We start from the raw sequence: 18886 nt of genomic DNA, 5'->3' as shown, positions 1-18886 counted from the left end.
TAAAAATAATTCACGCAGAGTGGTTTATTTGGCCGGGGAACAGCCCAGGGTGTGCCTGGACAAAACTGCTGTGAGAAACAAAGCAACAACCATGCTGTGGAATATATATATATATATATATATATATATATATAAAATATTTATATACTGTAGTCAGTAGTACATCTAGACCAAACATTTCTTTCACAATAAAGAATTATGCCCTACAATTTATGGCTGTAGTTATTGATTAACTTTATCATCCAGAGCATCAAAGTGAAACGAGTAGTCCAGTGCCATTATAATTGTTTTTCCAGCGACAAGGATTGATAATGGAGATAAACTGATTGAAGATCAGAAACTACAACAACCTCTGTCAGACGTGACCTCTAAAAATATTATGCCTGTTCCAGTGGCACCAATGAACTGCTAGAAAACACTTCCTTACAGCTGAGACATGATGAAGATTAAGACTTTCAGTTATTGTAAAATGTTGGGGTAAAAACTGTTTGCATGATCGCTTGTTTATATTATCTGTTTATGAGTCTCTGTTTGTGCTGTTCCACAACACACGTTAATACATAATCCATAATACTTTGATCGTACAGGGAAGAGTCGGTGTTGGCACATCATTACCTAGATCATCATTTATTAAACATCTACTTCATGACCTAATTCTGCAACTTGTTTACTTCATTGTCTGTGAATGAAACCATCACATTTTGGTGATTTATCCATTGCTTAATACATACAAAAATGGCCATAAACTGCTTTAACACTTCCATTATACACTGTAAATAGTGTTTATTGTCATTTTGTAACTTTAAGACGTCCTATTAACCCCTTTAGTAAATCAGTAATACATGACATTGAACTGAGTAGCACCTGCTCTGAGGAACTACGTGATAGGTGAGGCCTTCACTGCAGACAGGCCTGAATGCTGAGTGAGCGCTGTCTCATGTTGTGTATCTGAATCATGGCTTAGTGTGATTCATACTACATCTGACTACAGTATTGCATCACATACTGCATCTGCACTAAAGCAGTTTAATACAGTTTAAATCAGCATGAAACAGATGTTGCAATAGTCTTTTCTTCTCTATTGTGGCATATATCCGAGTGAAACAGCTTCTCAAACAAGAAAAAAAATATAGAGCGGGACTTGATTTTGTTTATCGGGAATTGATTGGGTGGTTGTGGTTTGCTGTTGCTGTGATGTCATGTGAGTGACAGTTTGCCCCGCCCCCGCGCCAGTAAACTCATCATCAGAGAAGAGATGTCATTACAAGTTTGATTAAAGAAGTGCACATGAATTTACAAAAAACATAAATAATAATAATGACTTGCACGGATAAATCATTTATAATAAATTCCGCAAAATTTCATAAAAACATAAAAAATGTCAATTTTGATTTCATGGTGACTTTAAGCTGATTGAAACTGCATGTTATCTTGGGTTTGAAACAGGAGGACTAGAATATTACTAATATTATTATTTAAATAATAAAGTTTAAAGTGTAAAGTTATGCCTCAAAGGGGAAAGGTTTGGATGGTGAACGGGTGCCACATTGTAGAATTAAACAACAAGTCAAGAAGAACAAGGGACAAGGGCAAGAATCTACTATACTCTTGTCAGTCAACATTTCTACGTCAAACTAGCCCCCACTGACCTTTCAATACATGAAAGGAAGGTGTATAGGCCTTTAATACTGTTATATAATGATCCAAAACCAGCTGTAATGTTAATTTGGATTATGTGGGCATGTCGGCGTGGTTTAAATGATAACATAATGACTGTTTTGTCCTGTTGTTGGATGGCCACTACAGAAAACGGCCTTTGGTTTTGAACCTCCTTTTATTAGTTTGATTCGTCTGATGCCAAAAGCCTGTAGGGAGAGAGAGGTCAGTGTTTTATCTGTTCTTTATGAGGAATCCAATAACCTCCATGTTGTGCAAACCAGATATGAGTTGTTCGAGATGAATCCTGCTCTGTATTTTAAGTGCAAGGACATGAATAGAAGCCAATGTCATGAACCCAGATTTTGTGAAAAACAGACCTGGCAGAAAAGTGAGAAATGTACACATTTGACACTCAAAGAAAACACAGTTTAACACAAAGTTCTGGCATAACTGAATGATATCTTTTACAATGTGTGATATAATATTTCATATAAAATGCCTGAAAGCTAGTTACTAGTCAATTTCTATGTCGTTATTAGTACTGCAGGAATCAAGTTTGTCTTTCTCAGTATATAAATGGAGATGGTAGGTGGATGATTAAAAATTAGCGTAGCACCAGAGTCCATGAGAAACTCTGTTCTGAGTACACAGAGATATGAACCTGTCAGGTAAAAGTCCACAATCCTTATCAGTTATTATTCTCTTTAACCCACTTTAGGACCCTGACCAGTCTGCTCTTTGATTCAATATGTATTTACCTATAAATCTTAAAATCATAAAAGTTTATCTGGTTAACAATGGTTTCAGTATTTTTCCAAAACACAATTTGACCTGGCCGATTGCCCAGCTTTTACATCAAACAGCCTATACATATCTGTGATCTTCTGACAGTTTTGATTTATGAAAAGTCTCTCATGCTGAACATAGCTTTGGAAGTAAATTCTAGCTGCCTTTATTTTGCTGTCTAATTCAGTTTGTGGTGTAAATGGTGCTTGAGAGTTGATCAGCATATTGGTAGTTTCTGTGCAATGTGTCCATTGTGAGTGTGCTCGTTCTCACTGCCTCATATTAGCTATACACAGAGAAAGCATTGTGTTGTTGGAGAGGACACACACGCATACACATAAAAAGACACACACTCCTCTGAACAATACTTTATTGATGTAAAGTTTTGAGTTTTGAGAGTATTCTGTATTAATATTAAGCTATTTGTATGTAATCTTGCAGGAACAGAAGAATATCTCAATAGTAAGTGATTTATAATGTGAAAGATCAGTCCTATAATCAAGAAATTTTTCTCAAGTGAACACTGTCATCATATCTCACGCAATGCTGTGAAAGGAAGGCATGACTCAATGAAGTTACCCAATAGAAAGAGAAGTGGGCAGGACTGACTAAACACACATCTTTATAATTGCCTGCTACATCCTGTCGCGAGCAGCACGTACTCAAAATCTCCAAAAACTTTATAGTTTGTTGGACTTTCTTGTTTTTATTTTGGGACAGTCAACCGGTAAGTCACAAAAAGTCTTTTAAATTATTTTATATGTTAAAATATTGGCTGTTTCTTTATCTAATAAAACCGCAGACCGTGTGTAGGCTAATACATCTCTGACATGATATCGAACAAGATATGTATTTATCAGTTTTGAAGAAAAGATATCCGGGATAAAAAAAAAAATTAATTAAACATTTTACAACATTAAACAGAAAAAGTAAGCAGTATGTTTACAATGGTACAGCGAAATCGCAATCGGTTTTTTATTTTTTTTGTTTATCATTACGCGCGTGCGTGTGGTTGGCTGCACGTGCAAATGTCAACAAAGTAGTGTGAGCTCGAGTGGGGTAAAAAAATTGAGGTGTACGACACTAACTAACTGTGGTTTTCACCTCACTGCACATTTTGTATGTCTTTCAGTTTCATATCTGTCAAACTCAGTCCAGTTTGTGGAGTTTTCTCCTAATGAGATGAATCGGGTGTGATAAGGGAGCAGTGTTGAGACCAGAATTGAAAACCACAGTACTAGACCAAAGTCATTCATTTATTTAGCTTTCATGGTAACGTTTTATTTCACCTGACCCGTCTAAATAACATATTGTGTCTGATCATTTGCATTATCACACACAATATGCTGACTTAACTGTTTGTATTGCTTTACTTTTTTGTCTCAACATAGATATAGCCTAGTTAAAATGCACTGTTAGACATTTGTGACATAGGCCTACTAATAATTTCAACGTCAAGCTTACTTGTTTACTTGTTCTCAAAGCAGATCATAAAGAGTCAATAGACTACTTTGTTGCCATATAAGCTTTGAATTTGTATTATGAAATGAACATATTAAATAAAAAATTGGAATATATACATTATAATACATGAATATATGCATAGATTTAATGAAACTACGGAATTCTAAACATTAATATTAAATTAGGTATGAATATAAATATAAATAATTAAATGTAAAGCTCAGGACAATGGCAAAATGTAACACTGTTCAGATGCAGCATATCATTTTTACAAAAGCAGAACAGCATTAGATCCACCTCTGATACTTGGGCCTGAGGTGCATCAGAGTTATTTATTTATTTTTATTTTTTTAAAGAATTGCTTTATGTGGCCTCCTCAGAGCAGGCGGTGTATAGACGCCTTTACTCATACAACAGCAACAATGGCAGAAACTATTTAATGACATGAAGGATAATGTATAAAATATGTATACACTGTAAAAAAGAACTGTTGGTTTAACTTAAAAAAAAAAGTAAGTTACGTGGTTGCCTTAAAATTTTGAGTTCACTGAAATTAAAAATTTGAGTTAATATAATGAAGGGGATTGGTTTAATCAATAGAAACTAAAAATATTATGTTATCTGAACCACATTAATTATCTAAGTTGATTTGACAAGAAAAAATGTGATAACAAATCATGAAAATATTTTTTTTTACAGTGTATCAATAATTATAAAGTCATTATAGTCTATGCATACATGGCTTTAAAACTTAAATAGGAAGATCAGAGATTTTTGCCTATTATTATTATAGATTAACTATAAGTGTTATTGCTTTAATTGGAGAATACATTTTGTAAGAATCCAGCACCCCTGCAGTGATCGATCTAATATGCATTAAATTTAAAATCTTTCACAATATAAAAATGTAGGTCTACTCTACACATGCTTAATTCAGGCTTCCGGATTTAGATAAATTGTGGATTTTATGATTCACAAAGGTTAGGGAAGCAGTCATTGTTTCTGCAGATGTCTGGGTTTAACCATGATGATTCTGTGGAACTGTGATTCTAGTTACATTTTCAGACAAATTTGGAAGTCACTGCAGTGTCAAGAGATAGATTGCAACAAAAGAAGAAGAAATGGTTATGGGAAGTGAAAGAAGCATTTCCCTCTCCTCTGTAGGAGTGTAGCAGCAATAGTGGTTATGATCCAAAATATTGATGCAATATAGCAGCCAAAGTTAATGAAAACAATTATATATGCATATGTTCATACAAAATGTATTTGTTATCAGTTCCAATATTTAATTTAAGAGATTAGTAAGTCATGTTTACCATTATAAACTGAAATGGAAACCTGGTCTGGAGACATGGACAGGTGAATTGGGATGTTTTGAAGTATAGTGAGTGTTCTAGGGTATGGGAAGGGCAGGATCTGTCCTTAAGTTACTGCAGTTTATATCCTGCTGAGACATTACTGCCACTGCCAGCCACTCCCAGGTAAAAGATTAGTAAAGAGAGGCCATAAGGGCACACAGCTTAAAAACAAGCAGGTGACCTACTTGCCAGCTGACCGTTACTTGTTGAATTTACTTGAATTTGATTATATATTTTGAAATAAAAACATCCCATATTAAGCTGATTTCTTCTAGCTTGGTTAGTATTCATGAATAATTTCAGTTCTCACATGATTCTGGTCAGGAATGTGTGTAGGGGGCTGCTGTAGAAACCTGATGGACCGCAGAAATTCCTTGATAAACAGCTTGGCTTGATTCCTAGAGCTTGTCTGTGAATCAGAAAATCAATCGCTGCTTTTTTTTATAGGGGCTTGGTAAAGGAACTCTTCTTGAACCTGTGGGATGATAAGACACAAAGGCTTTCATGCTGGTTTTGTTGCAGAACTGGAAAAAATGGCTAGAGTTTAAGGGGCGGAGGGACTGCAGGAGCCATGGAAGCAGCTGTGTCAGTGGCTTCCTGTGTGTAGCGTCCAGACCCGCTACAGAGGAAAAGCCTGACATGTGACCTTTAGAAACCTCTGTCAGACAAAGAGCCTGTTCAAGCTCTCGCTCAATTTACATGCGCATCAACATTCAAACGGTCGTCTTTTGAAATGCATGATCTGCATCATCCAAAACAAATTAGGAAAAGCTGAGAATATAATAAAAAAGGCAAAGAAATTTTAATGTCAAATGTGTGTCTGTTTTGCTGTAGTTAAACTCCAAAATTACAAAAGCTGGATCTAAAGCTGCAAATACATCGCAATGTGTTAATAAGGCTGCACAAGAGTGGCATCAAATAAATTTACCTCAGATTAAGATTTTTTTTATTTATTTTTTTTTTATTTCTTGATTTCACTCAGGATATCTCATTCAGTTGTAAATAGCTGTTGCCAAAGCTGAATTACACCAAAACAAAAACATGATGATTTGATACTTCCTTCTGTGACCTTGAATTATTTGAAGTTCACCAACCTTACCGTTGTGTTTTCCCTACCTCTAGGTGTCCTCATTGAGAATGGATGAAATCCAGGTAGTCGAGTCGAAGCCTCTGCTTGTGGACAAGGATTTGCAAGTACGGGAAACACTTTTGTAATTATTGTACATGAGAAAATAACACATAGTGTTAACCAACAATATAGTGTTAACCTACACTGTTTCTCCTCTATTCTAGGGGTTAAGAGAGGCTGTCCAGCAGCTGGTGATTAAGGCAAGCATTTAATTTTGGATTTTATTTGTATGGTTTAACTTTACTAACTAACTAAGGCTACACACAGAAAAAAATTTAATTCAAAACCCACTTCATTCAGAAATCTAAGAGGTAATTTTTTGCCAGTCATGACACCATGGCATTACTGATACAGTACAAGATACACTGTGCTGATCCTCACACAGATTAAAGTCCTGAAGTTTGGGTCATGTGTTTAATAAGAGCGTTCAGCCTCTAGACCAATGACGTAGGCTGCTGAGGGATACACCGGCCATCTGCCCGAGGCGCTCACGTAGGCCTCGTCCTGTTTAAAGAGATTAGTGCCAGTAGGGAGAGACAACATATGTTTGTGTTCAGTCGCTATACAAAGCCAAGCAAAAGATGTTTATGTCCTTGTCATTGTTGAAAAATGTGATTTGACTTTCTTAGCAGCTTGTGCTTCAACTTGAGGCAGCTGAAACTAGTTTCCGCAGCGTCAGCCAGTTGATCTTTGACCGGAGGCCTGCACTCAAAGACTTTTCTCAATGACTCTTGCAGTGCATGGTGGTTATTTGTCATTGTTTGTCACTAGTGTTAAATTAACTTCAAGAAAGTTAAACTGAAAGTTAAAGTTCAATCCGTTGGAGATGATTAATGTTTTGTTGATTTTAGTGGTTATGCAGCTTCTATTTTTAAACATGGGAAAACTATAGAAATACAGATTCTCACTGGAAATGTAATTTCAGTTAATATGTGGTCTTTCCAAATTAAGAAGTTATATGAGTTGGTTTCTTTCAGAGTGAAAGAAATATGACAAGTAGCAGCAAATATTGGCCATAACCATTTGCTGAGCTTCTATGTAGCTCGATTGCATTTTATTGCTGATTCACTTGAAGACAACTATTATTCAGTGTGCACCGCCACCACAATCATCACATTATAGTTTGGCTGCACTGGCCTAAGTTTCCGATGGCCTAGAGTAGGCTACTCCAAGCATCTGACACAGGCTGATCCAATTTACGGATGTCGTTAACTAGAATTAACTTGTTTTGAACTTGGTGCAAAGCATGCTGGGAGCATGGGGCTTATGTCGAGCGACAGCAACAGGGGTATAAAACCCTGCGCACAGATGAATATTAGCTAAGTGTGCACACAGGAGCTTATTTCCAATCAGATCTTATATTCATTCTCATCGCTACTACTAATTACAGCTGGCAGCCATGGTTCTGGAGGACTCTGATATGGAATTAGTATTTGAGATTGAAGTTGCTGTGAGTAGAAGCATTCATTTTTGCTTTTTAGTGATTTCATTGGCCATTTTTGTTGTCTTAGTTGTTCAAAGTGTTTTGACAGAAAGGAATTACTGTGTCAGTCATAATTAGGGTTTAATGCTTTGTGAAATTGGTAGAATTGGCAGTTGAACATTATGAAATCAGGCAGACAGTTTTTATGGACTGTGAGCTTTAGATTTATAACCAAAGTGCATAGTGTTGAAATGTTTGCAGTTGGTCTGTGGTTCATTTGCAGACAGGTTTGAACTTGTGCTTGACCTTAAATGTTACATGAAATTGCATGGCTACTCTGTAAAAATGGTTTTAAAACTGAAAGGTGTTAATTACACAGAAAAAAAAGTCATTGAGAAAAGCACTGTTGGAGTAAATTGTACCGTCGATCAGATTAATGCTGATTATGATGGTTCAGCAGATGCTGATAAGCGTTGTCTTGCCATGTTACATGTAGGAACATGATGTGGAGACTCCATATGGCAGAATCCACTGTACCATGAAAGGAGTTCCTAAGGGTGACCGGCCCGTCATTCTTACCTTCCATGATATTGGACTGAACCGTAAGCTGTTATATATCTTAAACAGTATCTCTAGTCATAAAACTGTTGAAAATATCCCCTAAATCTTTTTGTTTTGCTTTACAAGATGTTTTAATCAAGAGGTTCTTCAAAAGGACAAAGGCTTTAATGTATATTATGCTTCTCCTATAGACAAAAGCTGTTTTGACCCCTTGTTCAGCCATGAGGATATGCAAGAGATCATGCAGCACTTTGCTGTGTGTCATGTAGATGCTCCAGGGCAGCAAGAGGGAGCTAACACCTTCTCCACTGGGTGAGTTATATTTTATATATATATATATATGTAGACGGATAAATGAATATTAATAAATGAATGCAGAAAAATAATAATTGACTTTTTTATATATATAGATATGAGTATCCTTCCATGGACCAACTGTCTGAGACTCTTCCATCAATCCTTAAACATTTTGGGTGAGGTGTTTATTTTATTTTATTATTTAACAGTTTTAGAAAGATTTCAGATTATTATTTATTAAATCCTAAACTGATTTTCTTAAACCCCACAGACTGAAGAGTGTGATTGGCATGGCTATCGGAGCGGGTGCTTATATCCTTGCTAAGTTTGCTGTGAGTTTGACATCCTTTTTGATTATTATTAAGTGATTTAAAGTTCTAATTAAACCAGGATAAAGAGCTAGAAGTGTTTCTTTTCCTGTGGATTTTGGCATTCATTTGGCTAGTTTAGCTGCTGAGGAATGTCCCTAAAATACTGCTTGGCTTGCAGTTTCTTTTTCTTATTAAATTGGGGTTTAAATGTGGTTTGCAAATACTTTTCTTTTCTAGCTGGATTACCCTGCTATGGTGGAAGGCCTTGTGCTAATAAACATCAACCCATGTGCTGAGGGCTGGATGGACTGGGCAGCACACAAAGTGAGTGCTAACCACTAAAATTCATCATTTATGTAGCATTTTAAGTGTCTGTCATGGGCTCATTATTCACATTACTTACAGATCTCCGGTTGGACTCATGCCATGCCTGATATGATCATCTCTCACCTGTTCGGAAAGGTTGGTCAAGTTTAATGTCCGACCCTATCTAGATAATTTTTTTAATTCATTAATTTATACTAACATGAATGGGTTTTATTATTATTATTTCTCCAGGAGGAAATCCAGCAGAACCATGACCTTATTGGCAGGTATCGTCACCACATTGTGAATGACATGAACCAATTCAATCTGCAACTCTTTGTCAAGTCATACAACAGGTAAGCATAATACCACTGCTAAAATGTCTTACTAAAAAAACAATGTCCGTTGACATAACATTAAATCAATGTTCTCATCCACTTCATAGCCGAAGAGACCTGGAAATCGAGAGGCCTGTACCCGGTGGCCACGTCAATGTCAGAACTCTAAAGTAAGTCTGAAGCCACTTTCAGATGGCTTTTATAAACTTCTTGACAATGTAGGATGGATTTCCTGTAGTCATGACCTTGTCACTCTGTTTTCAGGTGTCCTGCACTCCTGGTGGTTGGAGACAGTTCCCCTGCAGTGGATGTTGTGGTAGGTTTAAGTTTAATCCAGAACTGCTTCACTTCATTATTATTGCCATATTTTCCAATTCCAGTTTAAACCTGCACACTATTGCTCCACACTTTATATCTGCTGCATGTATTTTTAGTTGTTTAAAATGTCTGTTTTCTGTACAGGTTGAATGCAACACAAAGCTGGACCCGACCAGAACCACACTGCTTAAGGTGAGTTGCGTTCAGTGAAGCTGGCAGGTATTTATAGCCCACATGGAAAAGTCGGTGCTGATAAGATTCCAATAGCTCAGCATTATCTAGTGACTAATTTACCCAGGTAGTGCAGAAGCGGTCTACACTGGCCAGCTTCAGGGCTGAATCTCACCACGGCTGACCTAATTTTCCACAGCCCGCCCTCAGGTAGACTAAGAATTAGGTTTATGGCGTCAGAAATGGCCTATTTATCACCGATAAGTGCTGAGACCAGTGGAGTTAATGGTGCGCTAGGTGTTTCAGACACCTGCGTAAATGGCAGAAACAGAAATGAGAAACAAGCAATGACGCATTTGTGTTTCCCTGCATTTTAACCAACACTTTATGTGCCTCTTCTTTCTTCAGATGGCTGACTGTGGAGGTTTGCCCCAGGTCGACCAGGTGTGTAATTTTAAAATTTATGATCATTTAGATTAATTTACAAGTTTGCTCAAGGTACAGGATTATAATTAGGGATGAAGCGTGCGCTAAGCTTATTACGGACAGCAATGGCACATAGTTCTCTGTTCTAATACTTAGCTTGCCACCTGCTTCTACCAGCTGTTAGAATCCATCCTGTTTCACAACATGTACTTAGCGAAATCTATTTTCCACCTCGACCTGATTAGTTGTTTTCGTAGTCAAATAAACTGAATTCTCCTTTTATTGTCTCCTTAGCCTGGGAAGCTAACAGAGGCTTTCAAGTACTTCATTCAGGGCATGGGTTACAGTAAGTATTGTTATTGTTTTTTTGTTCAGTATAGTCTCTATTTGTCCATACAGCTGTGTCTTTAAAAAAATACCCATGGCGCATTGCCTGAACTTTGTTCATGTGAAACTCGTTTACAACAGTAGCAGATAACATATGTAACCGGGCTGTGCTGCCCTCTAGAGGTGTGATTTAAATTTTAACCTGACCTGTTCAATTTGACCTTGTTTTAAAATGAAGGTCTAATTTCTAAACAACTTTTGGACCAGTAAGTTAAATAATACTTTTATTCAAAAACAATCTTTATATTGACACAGCAAACTATGGAAGCTTGTTTCCGTCATTTTTTTAAATCTCACAATTCTGACTTTTTTTTCTCGCAATGTCGAGTTAGTCAGAATTGCGTGATATACAGCGTGATATTGTGAATTTTGAGTTTATATCTCGCAATTTTGACTTTATAACATGCAATTACGAGAAAAAAGTCAAAATTGTGAGATACTCGCAATTCTGAGGGGAAAAAACGTCAGTCTTTTCCCCTTCACAACTGGACAATATAACATGCAATTGCGAGTTTATATCTCACAATTCTGACTTCATAACTCGCAATTCTCACTTTATATCACGCAATTCTGAGGAAAAAAGTCAGAATTGTAAGATATAAACTCCAAATTGCGAGAAATAGTCGCAATTACCTTTATTTTTTTAATTGTTGGCGGAAACAAGCTTCCATAGTTGACTGATCAAAAGTGACAGAGACATTTATAATATTAAAAAGACTTAATTAAAAATAAAGGTTCTTTTGAAATTTCTATTTATCAAAGAAAAAAAATGCATCACTTTACACAAATATTAAGCAGCACAACTGTTTTCACCATAAATAATAAAAGTTTCTTGAGCAGCAAATCAGCATATTAGATTGATTTCTGAAGGATCATGTGACACTGAAGACTGGAGTAATGATGCTGAAAATTCAGATCCCTAATCTGTTTTCCCCTGCCTCTCAGTGCCCTCTGCCAGCATGACCCGCCTGGTCCGTTCCCGCACAGCATCCGGATCCAGCGTCACCTCCTTCGATGGCAACCGCAGCAGGTCGCACACCAACGAGGGCAACCGCAGTCGCTCTCACACCAACGAAGGCCGCACTCGTGCCCACACCTCCGACAACCAACGCGGACGTTCACACACCGACAACATGGACAGTTCTGTGGACCAGGCTCCCAAGTCCACCGAAGTGTCCTGTTAGACTGGTGACCTTGTCTCTGGTCCATCTCACACATGCATTGACCTCTCTGTTCTGACTGTGCTGCGCTGCCACTAACTACACACACAACAGGACCGCCGCATGTTTCCCTCAGGGGTCTTGCACCATTTTATTAGTCAGAGAGCATTTACGCCAAAGTGTCTTGTGTTCAAGACTATATTTCCTGGGGAAACGCTGAGGAAGGAGTGGCTAGGGTGGATGAAGGACAGGATGTTGGAGTTATTTTTTTTTTCACCCTGCGCAATGGCTGTCTTGTTATTGTTAGAGGCAATGCAGCACAGAGACATCATGATGGTCATCATCCAAGTATACTGGGCACTGAGAAGGGCACATTTGTAAATTTATGTTGATCTGTAGTCTGCAATTTAATCTTTTGTCAAGTTATTATACCACACTTTTTCATGCTAGTTTGAGTGCATAATTAATTTGTATAATCTGTATATGTTGAAATGAACCTCACTGAATGGAAAAGGGATTGGTTGACCACAGAGTAGAGATGGTGGTATTTTTTTTTTTCATGATGCTAACCTACCTTATAAAACTAAGGTATAAACTCCTAATGTGTTGATTTTCATTTTCCTGTGTATGTCCCATTAATTTTGGGGGTTGTATTTGTAACTCAGTAAATGATGCTCTTAAAAAAGTGATTTTAAATGATTTTTATGGAATCAAATATTTAAAAAATAATCTTAACATTAGTTTAAATTCAACAAAACCAATTTGTAGATATAAGGATACAGGAAAATGACTGTATATGAGTGATATTTTTGTTGTTTTTTTTGTTTGTAACTGATGATTTCTATGCAATCAAGCACAACAGAACAAAATGTGCCATGGAATCCTCTACTTGGACTGGATGCTTTCTTTTTCTCAAGGCTTTGAAAGAATAAAGCGAAGGATCGTTCAGAAAGAGAGAGAAATATAAGCAACACCTGCTCTTCCACGCACACTAAAACAAATGCTTGCAGCTTTGTAAAGATGTAAAACAACCTGATGCACTGCATTTTTAATGGAATAACAGTTTGTATTTATTAAAAAAAAAAAATAAAAAGCTGGTTACTCGGTTTTTTGGTCTGTGTTTATTTGATAACTCCATACACAACGCTATAGTATATGGAAAGTCACACTAAGGCATAACTCCAAGGACTATAGTGTCATTTAAGAGCATAATTGTGGAGAAAAAAAAAGGTATGAAAATACAAAACAAAATCAATAGATAGAAGCAATACAGATTCCTTCTTTACATAAACTTTGCATAAATTAAATTCTAACTACAGAACTTGTCTTTTTACATATCTATTACTTGCATAATTTGTACATAAGGATTTGTCACAATGTGACACAATAATCTTGGTTGAAATAACCTAACAAATGTGAAAAAAGGCCACATAGTCTTAAAATAGCATATATTAGGATATGTCAGTTTATTTCATTTTTCCAAATGGAAAAAAAGTCTTACATAAGAAAGAATGATGATGGTTGATTAAATATTAACAAATAAAAGAAAAACAATCTTTATATTCACTTCTCATCAAGGTCACTCATTTTTCAATCTCACTTCTCTCATGGTACTGCTCTAGATCTGTAAATATGTCATTGGGGTTCTTACAGCTCAGGTTGCAGAAGCAGGCGTTAATCCACATGACCTGCCAGGTGAAGCCGGATCCATTCGGGCACTGAAAATCGACCTCAACAGTCTTAGATTTGAAGGGGATGCAGCAGCGCTCATCTGTACACACGCCACAGAATTTGGGCCAATATGTTTTTGTACTAGTGCAACCAGAGATGGTGAAGTTTTGTGGCCTCTCCGCCCTGTAGATATTCAAGCACTTCTTTCCAGGCTTGTAGAGAGTCAAAAAATAACCTTTTATAGACTATAGTCATTCATATTTCTCTCAAATGTAAATTTGATATTCATTATATTACAATAAAACTGATGTTTGTGTTCTTGCTGTACCTTGATGTGCTTTGTGATATCCACTTTGCAAGGCCGGATGTTGCAGAGTCTGCTCTCTTTGACCATCTGACACTGTTTGTTGTTGTTAGTTATGCGTAAAGACACTCCACGGCCGCAGGTCTTTGAACAGGGACTCCACGAGGTTGTCTGGGTCACACAGTTCTTGTTCCAGCTGTCCTTCACACTAGACAGGGCTGTAAGAATTCAGAGAAAACAATGAAAAATGAATGCTTTCTTCATTCATGAGGCTTAAAAATTATTTATACTCTACCATTCAAGTTTGGGGTCAGTAAAAGTTTTTTTTATTATTATTATTATTATTTCCTTTCATTCAGAAAGGATGGATTAAATTGATAAAAAGTGATAGTAAAGACATTTATAATGTTACAAAATATTTCTATTTCGAATAAATGCTGTTTTTTTTAACTGAAAAAAGTGTATCAACTGTTACGTACTTTTTTTCTTCTTTTTTTGATAACAACAAAATGTTTCTTGAGCAGCAAATCAGCATATTAGAATGATTTCTGAAGGATCATGCGACACTGAAGACTGGAATAATGATGCTAAAAATTTAGCTTTGCCGTCACAGGAAAAAATAAAATGTATTTTAAAACTGTACTTTTGATCAAATATATGTAGCCTCCTGCAGATTTCTTTTTTAAAAAAACATTTTTATAACAATCTTACCGATCTCAGACGAGACATTTACATTATATTTTATTATATTTAATATAACAAAATATAATTATATTATACTTTAATGATATAAATTGATTCCTTAAAATAAATAAATAATTAAGCTAAGAAGAGGATTGAATTGATATTTGAGTTTTTTATTGGGCTGATGAACCCCACTTTTGTTTTATACATAATATAGTCTATTGATGTTTTCTCCCGATATTGTGTTATTATTATTATTATTATTATTATTATTATTATTATTATCTGTTGTGTAATTATTTGTTTGACAGTTATATGTAAGATGTGAGTGAATATGTGTTAGTTTATATGTGTTGTATGGTTTTGATATGTTTAAGGAAAAATCTAATAAACAAAGTATTTATTTTATTTACTTTATTTATTAGATTTTTCATATATATATATATATATATATATATATATATATATGATCATGACTACAAAATTTACTATAGAAATTTCCATGACTTTTACAGGTCTGGAAACCAGAAATTATGACCATAGAAAATCAGGCCAATACTTTTCTAACTTTACATAGAAAAAACAGCAGTTTCCTTGTAATATGCTGTTGGAAATATGTTTTAATCTTAATAATAATAAAATCACTGAAAAAAAAAACCCAACTGTGAAGAAACATCCTTATAAATAGTGGTGTATATTTTGTGGTAACGGATGCAAATTGCAACACAACACCACATGTAAAAGAAGACAACATAAATCCCTTTACGTTACCTCTTAAATGTGATCTCTAAATTATCTAATTATGTGGATCAATTCTTATCTGCCTAGAATGAGTTTCCATGTAATTACAGGAAGGAAGTACTTCAGACACAGAGATCATACCGGCCATTGTGTGTCGAGGCGCTGTCTTGCGCCCCCTCCTGGACTCGTCACAGATCCACAGCTCACAGCAGCGGCCGGGGATTTTAACTCGCTGTGGGTTCTGGCACCAGACCCTGGGGGGCTGAGACTCATTACACAGCGAGACACATCCGATCGCCCCATTAACACACAGACACTGGTATTTGCAATTGGGCTGAAAGCTCTGGCCGTTGCGATAGATCACACCATTGTGCTCACAGCCAGTGCCTGGCAGATCTGGATAGCAAAAAAGAGCAAAACGAGTGTCAAGTTTATCAAATCCATGGTGGATACAATACCAAGAAAAGTATGTGGAGTTTTATGTGGAAACATGTGCTAAAAGGTGAAGAGAATGTATTCTCAGCATCCCCTGGCTTGGTTTATCTGGGTTCCGCCACCTTAATCCAAGCTTTAAATCTTCATCGTAATCTAATCTACGAGCGGAACACAGTGTTAATAAGAAGGCTGTGTTAGTACAATGACACTTACACGCACATACTCCTTTTTCGTACCTAGGCTTGTCTGCGCTGTAATCACAGTAAAGGCCACGATGATGGTCACAGTTTTCTTTCTCGTTGCAAACCTCCCCCACCTGTTTGGCACATGCTCTGCAGCAATTGCAGCCGTCCGTGATCAGGCTAACACCTGGCGGACAGGTGGGGGGAGTTTTAGGGCATTTGCAGGGCCATTGGCAGTACTGGGTGCGGTTATAGGGCTCCGGGGCCATGGGCTCTGGTATGGACAGCATCTTAGAAGGATCCTGGGCAAATGCCCTGTGAATCTATAAGACACAAGTCCCAACAGATTCCTGTTTCTGACACATTTAGGCTTTTGTTTCTTTTCCCCTCAAGTTCCCTCCTGGCTAGAGACATTGTGAAAAATGGGTCGGAATGAACCGTTTATATATTCTCACTAAACGATTTAGACTTAGGTGACACAGATAAACATCTTCATTTGTTGTTCCTTATCTTAGACATGTAAAAACATTTCAGTTTAACCTCTCAATGCAGTTTATGATGTCATTTATAATTTGAATCTATGTAGCTTAATTACTCGCCAATACATACTACTCTATCTCAGAGCAATGAACCAGTTCTAATTACACTGCATATATCAAATTGTAATAGCTATAGACTTGTTGTCAGTCCACGAACCTCATTTTGTACTAGCAAATCATTGCACGTCAGGTCGAGAAACAAATAGAGCTAATGGCTAGGTAGATAGAAATATTAATCATCTTATGGTAGCCAATGTCACTTTCTTTGTACCTCATCAATTATGGCACCTCTTGAAGTTGACTGATTTAACATGATTGATTGATATGGCAACAGACTTAAGTAACGCACAAAGTAAACCGAACTGGTGGTGGCTTACAGCTGTAGGGCACCTTAACCTTTGACCTCTTATAGCCTGTGTGAGATTAGCAGGAGATATGGAAAGTGGGAGAGCCACAGTTGCGTATAATTAAGGCATAAGAATGCCCTCAGTGGCAGTTCTAACTATTTAAAAGACAGACGGTGGCCGTCATGTTCAAAGAAGAAAATGGAGCGAATTAAGCTTTAAAAAGCTTTTAAATGATTCAAACTCGCTATGCATCTTGACAAACATGCTCGTTTCAGTCCACAGGGCGGCAGTATACTCTCACACATGACAATGTCATATGTTGTCATTGCATTCCTTAGATGCGTGAAACATGAGGTCATTTGTTAAGAATGCCTGTCACATATAATTAAATGACCCTATATAGCGCATTTAAATTTTAATTATGTGGATTTTTTATTTTATTTTTAAATATGGGGGGGAAATGGGAAAATAGGGGGATTAGAGTTACTGAGGCAAAAACGTAACAAACGTCTAATAAGGAAGAAGGTGTTTCATTTGAAACACTTATTAGAGAGTAGAATATATTGGCAAAGTGGAATTTTGAGCTGCCCTAATATATTTATTTTTTATATTAATTTTATTTTACACAGACCGCAGCACAAAAATATTATTTAAAAAGTTTGTTTTTTAATACAATTTAATCAGGTATATAGGTAAAATAATTGTAATGTGCAGGCAGAACCTTTCTGTTAATACAAATGCAAGTATTATTCATTATTTATAGCATGTTAGGGCAACAATACGTTATCTGCCAAATAACAAAAACCAAATACCTAATATCCAATCAAATGTAGTGATGAAATCATCCGTCTCGTGGCTGATGGCCAGCACAAATAATACTGGACATGCATGGATTTATTTGCATGCGTTTATTACGGGTTAATTTCGCCTTAAATTATCCAGCTAATGTGGGTTAAATAAATAACCCTTAAATAAATAATTATATTTCTTACCTGTGGTACACAAGCAACTAGAAGAACCCACACCAGAAGCCAAGTCATCACTGATCCCGAATGATAAATGCATTGAATCCAAAATTAGATGGTGAAGGAAAAATCGCCCATACGCGAGCAGGATCCATTCATTTGTTGACCTGAGAGTATAGCGCGCGTGCACACACGCACACCGCGTTGCTGCTGCTGCTGCTGTAAAGTTTTCATACTCACTCAAGATCCTTAATGACGTCAGAACCGAATTGCTCACGTGATTTGGCCAACCAGTTTACAAACTTATTGTAAACGCATCCAAAGAGCTTTTTTTTTTTTTTTTTTTTTTTTTTTTTTTGGCGTACCATCTTAATAAATAAATAAATATTACTTGTTATATGCTTATATGTAAAAAAAATTGTTTTGTTGATAAAGTGCTCAAGCAGCGAAATGTTGCTAATTAGGACTACCTCATTATTGCAGCTTTGACTTTTTTTTTTTTTTTGGTTACGAAAAAAATAGTTTTTTGCACTTTTTAAAACTGTTGAAACGTATAAACATACATTGAGCCAAGCCTCCAAATCCACCCTGAGAACAGCATACGGATGCATGGAAGCACATTTTTGTCTTTCTCTGTGAGAACTTTATTTTCTGAGAAAAAAGAAAGAGGGAGTGGGCTTAAACAGAAAAAGAGTATATGTTCCCCTGCTCTTTTCATACCCTGATATGGATTTCCACTTCGGCACTGTGTACAAAATGCCAGTGTGAAGTTCAAATATCACTCAGTTGTCCCTGAAGAGTGCTGTATTTCATGTGTTTGGGGAATACATTATAAAACATCACCCTTATTGCGTATTTCTCACATTTGTGTTAAACTGAACACTTATGGTCTCTTTAAAGTAGACTTAAGTTTATTGGCAATAA

At 36.4% G+C, this 18886-nt stretch overlaps 2 protein-coding genes across 4 annotated transcripts; one reads left to right on the top strand and one right to left on the bottom strand.

Annotated features, from left to right (window-relative positions):
- Positions 1-3046: 3046 nt before the first annotated feature.
- Positions 3047-13200, top strand: ndrg1a (N-myc downstream regulated 1a). The gene is made up of 17 exons (XM_051872405.1): positions 3047-3172; positions 5715-6058; positions 6390-6461; positions 6561-6596; positions 8316-8421; positions 8572-8692; positions 8791-8853; positions 8949-9009; positions 9226-9312; positions 9394-9450; positions 9547-9650; positions 9740-9802; positions 9897-9948; positions 10095-10142; positions 10530-10565; positions 10842-10893; positions 11880-13200. Exons 2-17 carry the CDS (start codon positions 6005-6007, stop codon positions 12116-12118), a joined length of 1251 nt encoding a protein of 416 aa, XP_051728365.1. The 5' UTR covers positions 3047-3172; positions 5715-6004; the 3' UTR covers positions 12119-13200.
- ccn4a (cellular communication network factor 4a) lies at positions 12901-18657 on the bottom strand. Of its 3 annotated transcripts, XM_051872406.1 has the most exons (5): positions 17990-18657; positions 16143-16434; positions 15636-15890; positions 14094-14287; positions 12901-13977 (listed from the first exon to the last, which is right to left on the bottom strand). In XM_051872406.1, exons 1-5 carry the CDS (start codon positions 18035-18037, stop codon positions 13678-13680), a joined length of 1089 nt encoding a protein of 362 aa, XP_051728366.1. In that variant the 5' UTR covers positions 18038-18657; the 3' UTR covers positions 12901-13677. The 3 variants fall into 3 exon arrangements, with proteins under 3 accessions (XP_051728366.1, XP_051728367.1, XP_051728368.1); XM_051872407.1 differs by lacking the exon at positions 16143-16434 and having other exon boundaries at positions 17990-18630; XM_051872408.1 differs by lacking the exon at positions 17990-18657 and having other exon boundaries at positions 16166-16304.
- Between the last annotated feature and the right edge of the window lie 229 nt (positions 18658-18886).

The sequence above is a fragment of the Ctenopharyngodon idella genome, chromosome 19 (assembly GCF_019924925.1).
Source record: "Ctenopharyngodon idella isolate HZGC_01 chromosome 19, HZGC01, whole genome shotgun sequence".
NCBI lineage: Eukaryota > Metazoa > Chordata > Actinopteri > Cypriniformes > Xenocyprididae > Ctenopharyngodon > Ctenopharyngodon idella.
Note: the sequence above shows the minus strand (reverse complement) of the source record. Positions and strands in the feature narration are given on the sequence as shown.

Coding starts and splice junctions, on each gene's coding strand:
- ndrg1a (XM_051872405.1), top strand. CDS start 6,005: ATGATCTGCATCATCCAAAACAAATTAGGAAAAGCTGAGAATATAATA. Junction 8,854..8,948: donor TCAATCCTTAAACATTTTGG/GTGAGGTGTTTA, acceptor TAAACCCCACAG/ACTGAAGAGTGTGATTGGCA. Junction 9,949..10,094: donor CCCCTGCAGTGGATGTTGTG/GTAGGTTTAAGT, acceptor TTTTCTGTACAG/GTTGAATGCAACACAAAGCT.
- ccn4a (XM_051872406.1), bottom strand. CDS start 18,037: ATGACTTGGCTTCTGGTGTGGGTTCTTCTAGTTGCTTGTGTACCACAG. Junction 16,435..17,989: donor TAGTTGCTTGTGTACCACAG/GTAAGAAATATA, acceptor TGTGTCTTATAG/ATTCACAGGGCATTTGCCCA. Junction 15,891..16,142: donor CGAAAAAGGAGTATGTGCGT/GTAAGTGTCATT, acceptor TTTGCTATCCAG/ATCTGCCAGGCACTGGCTGT.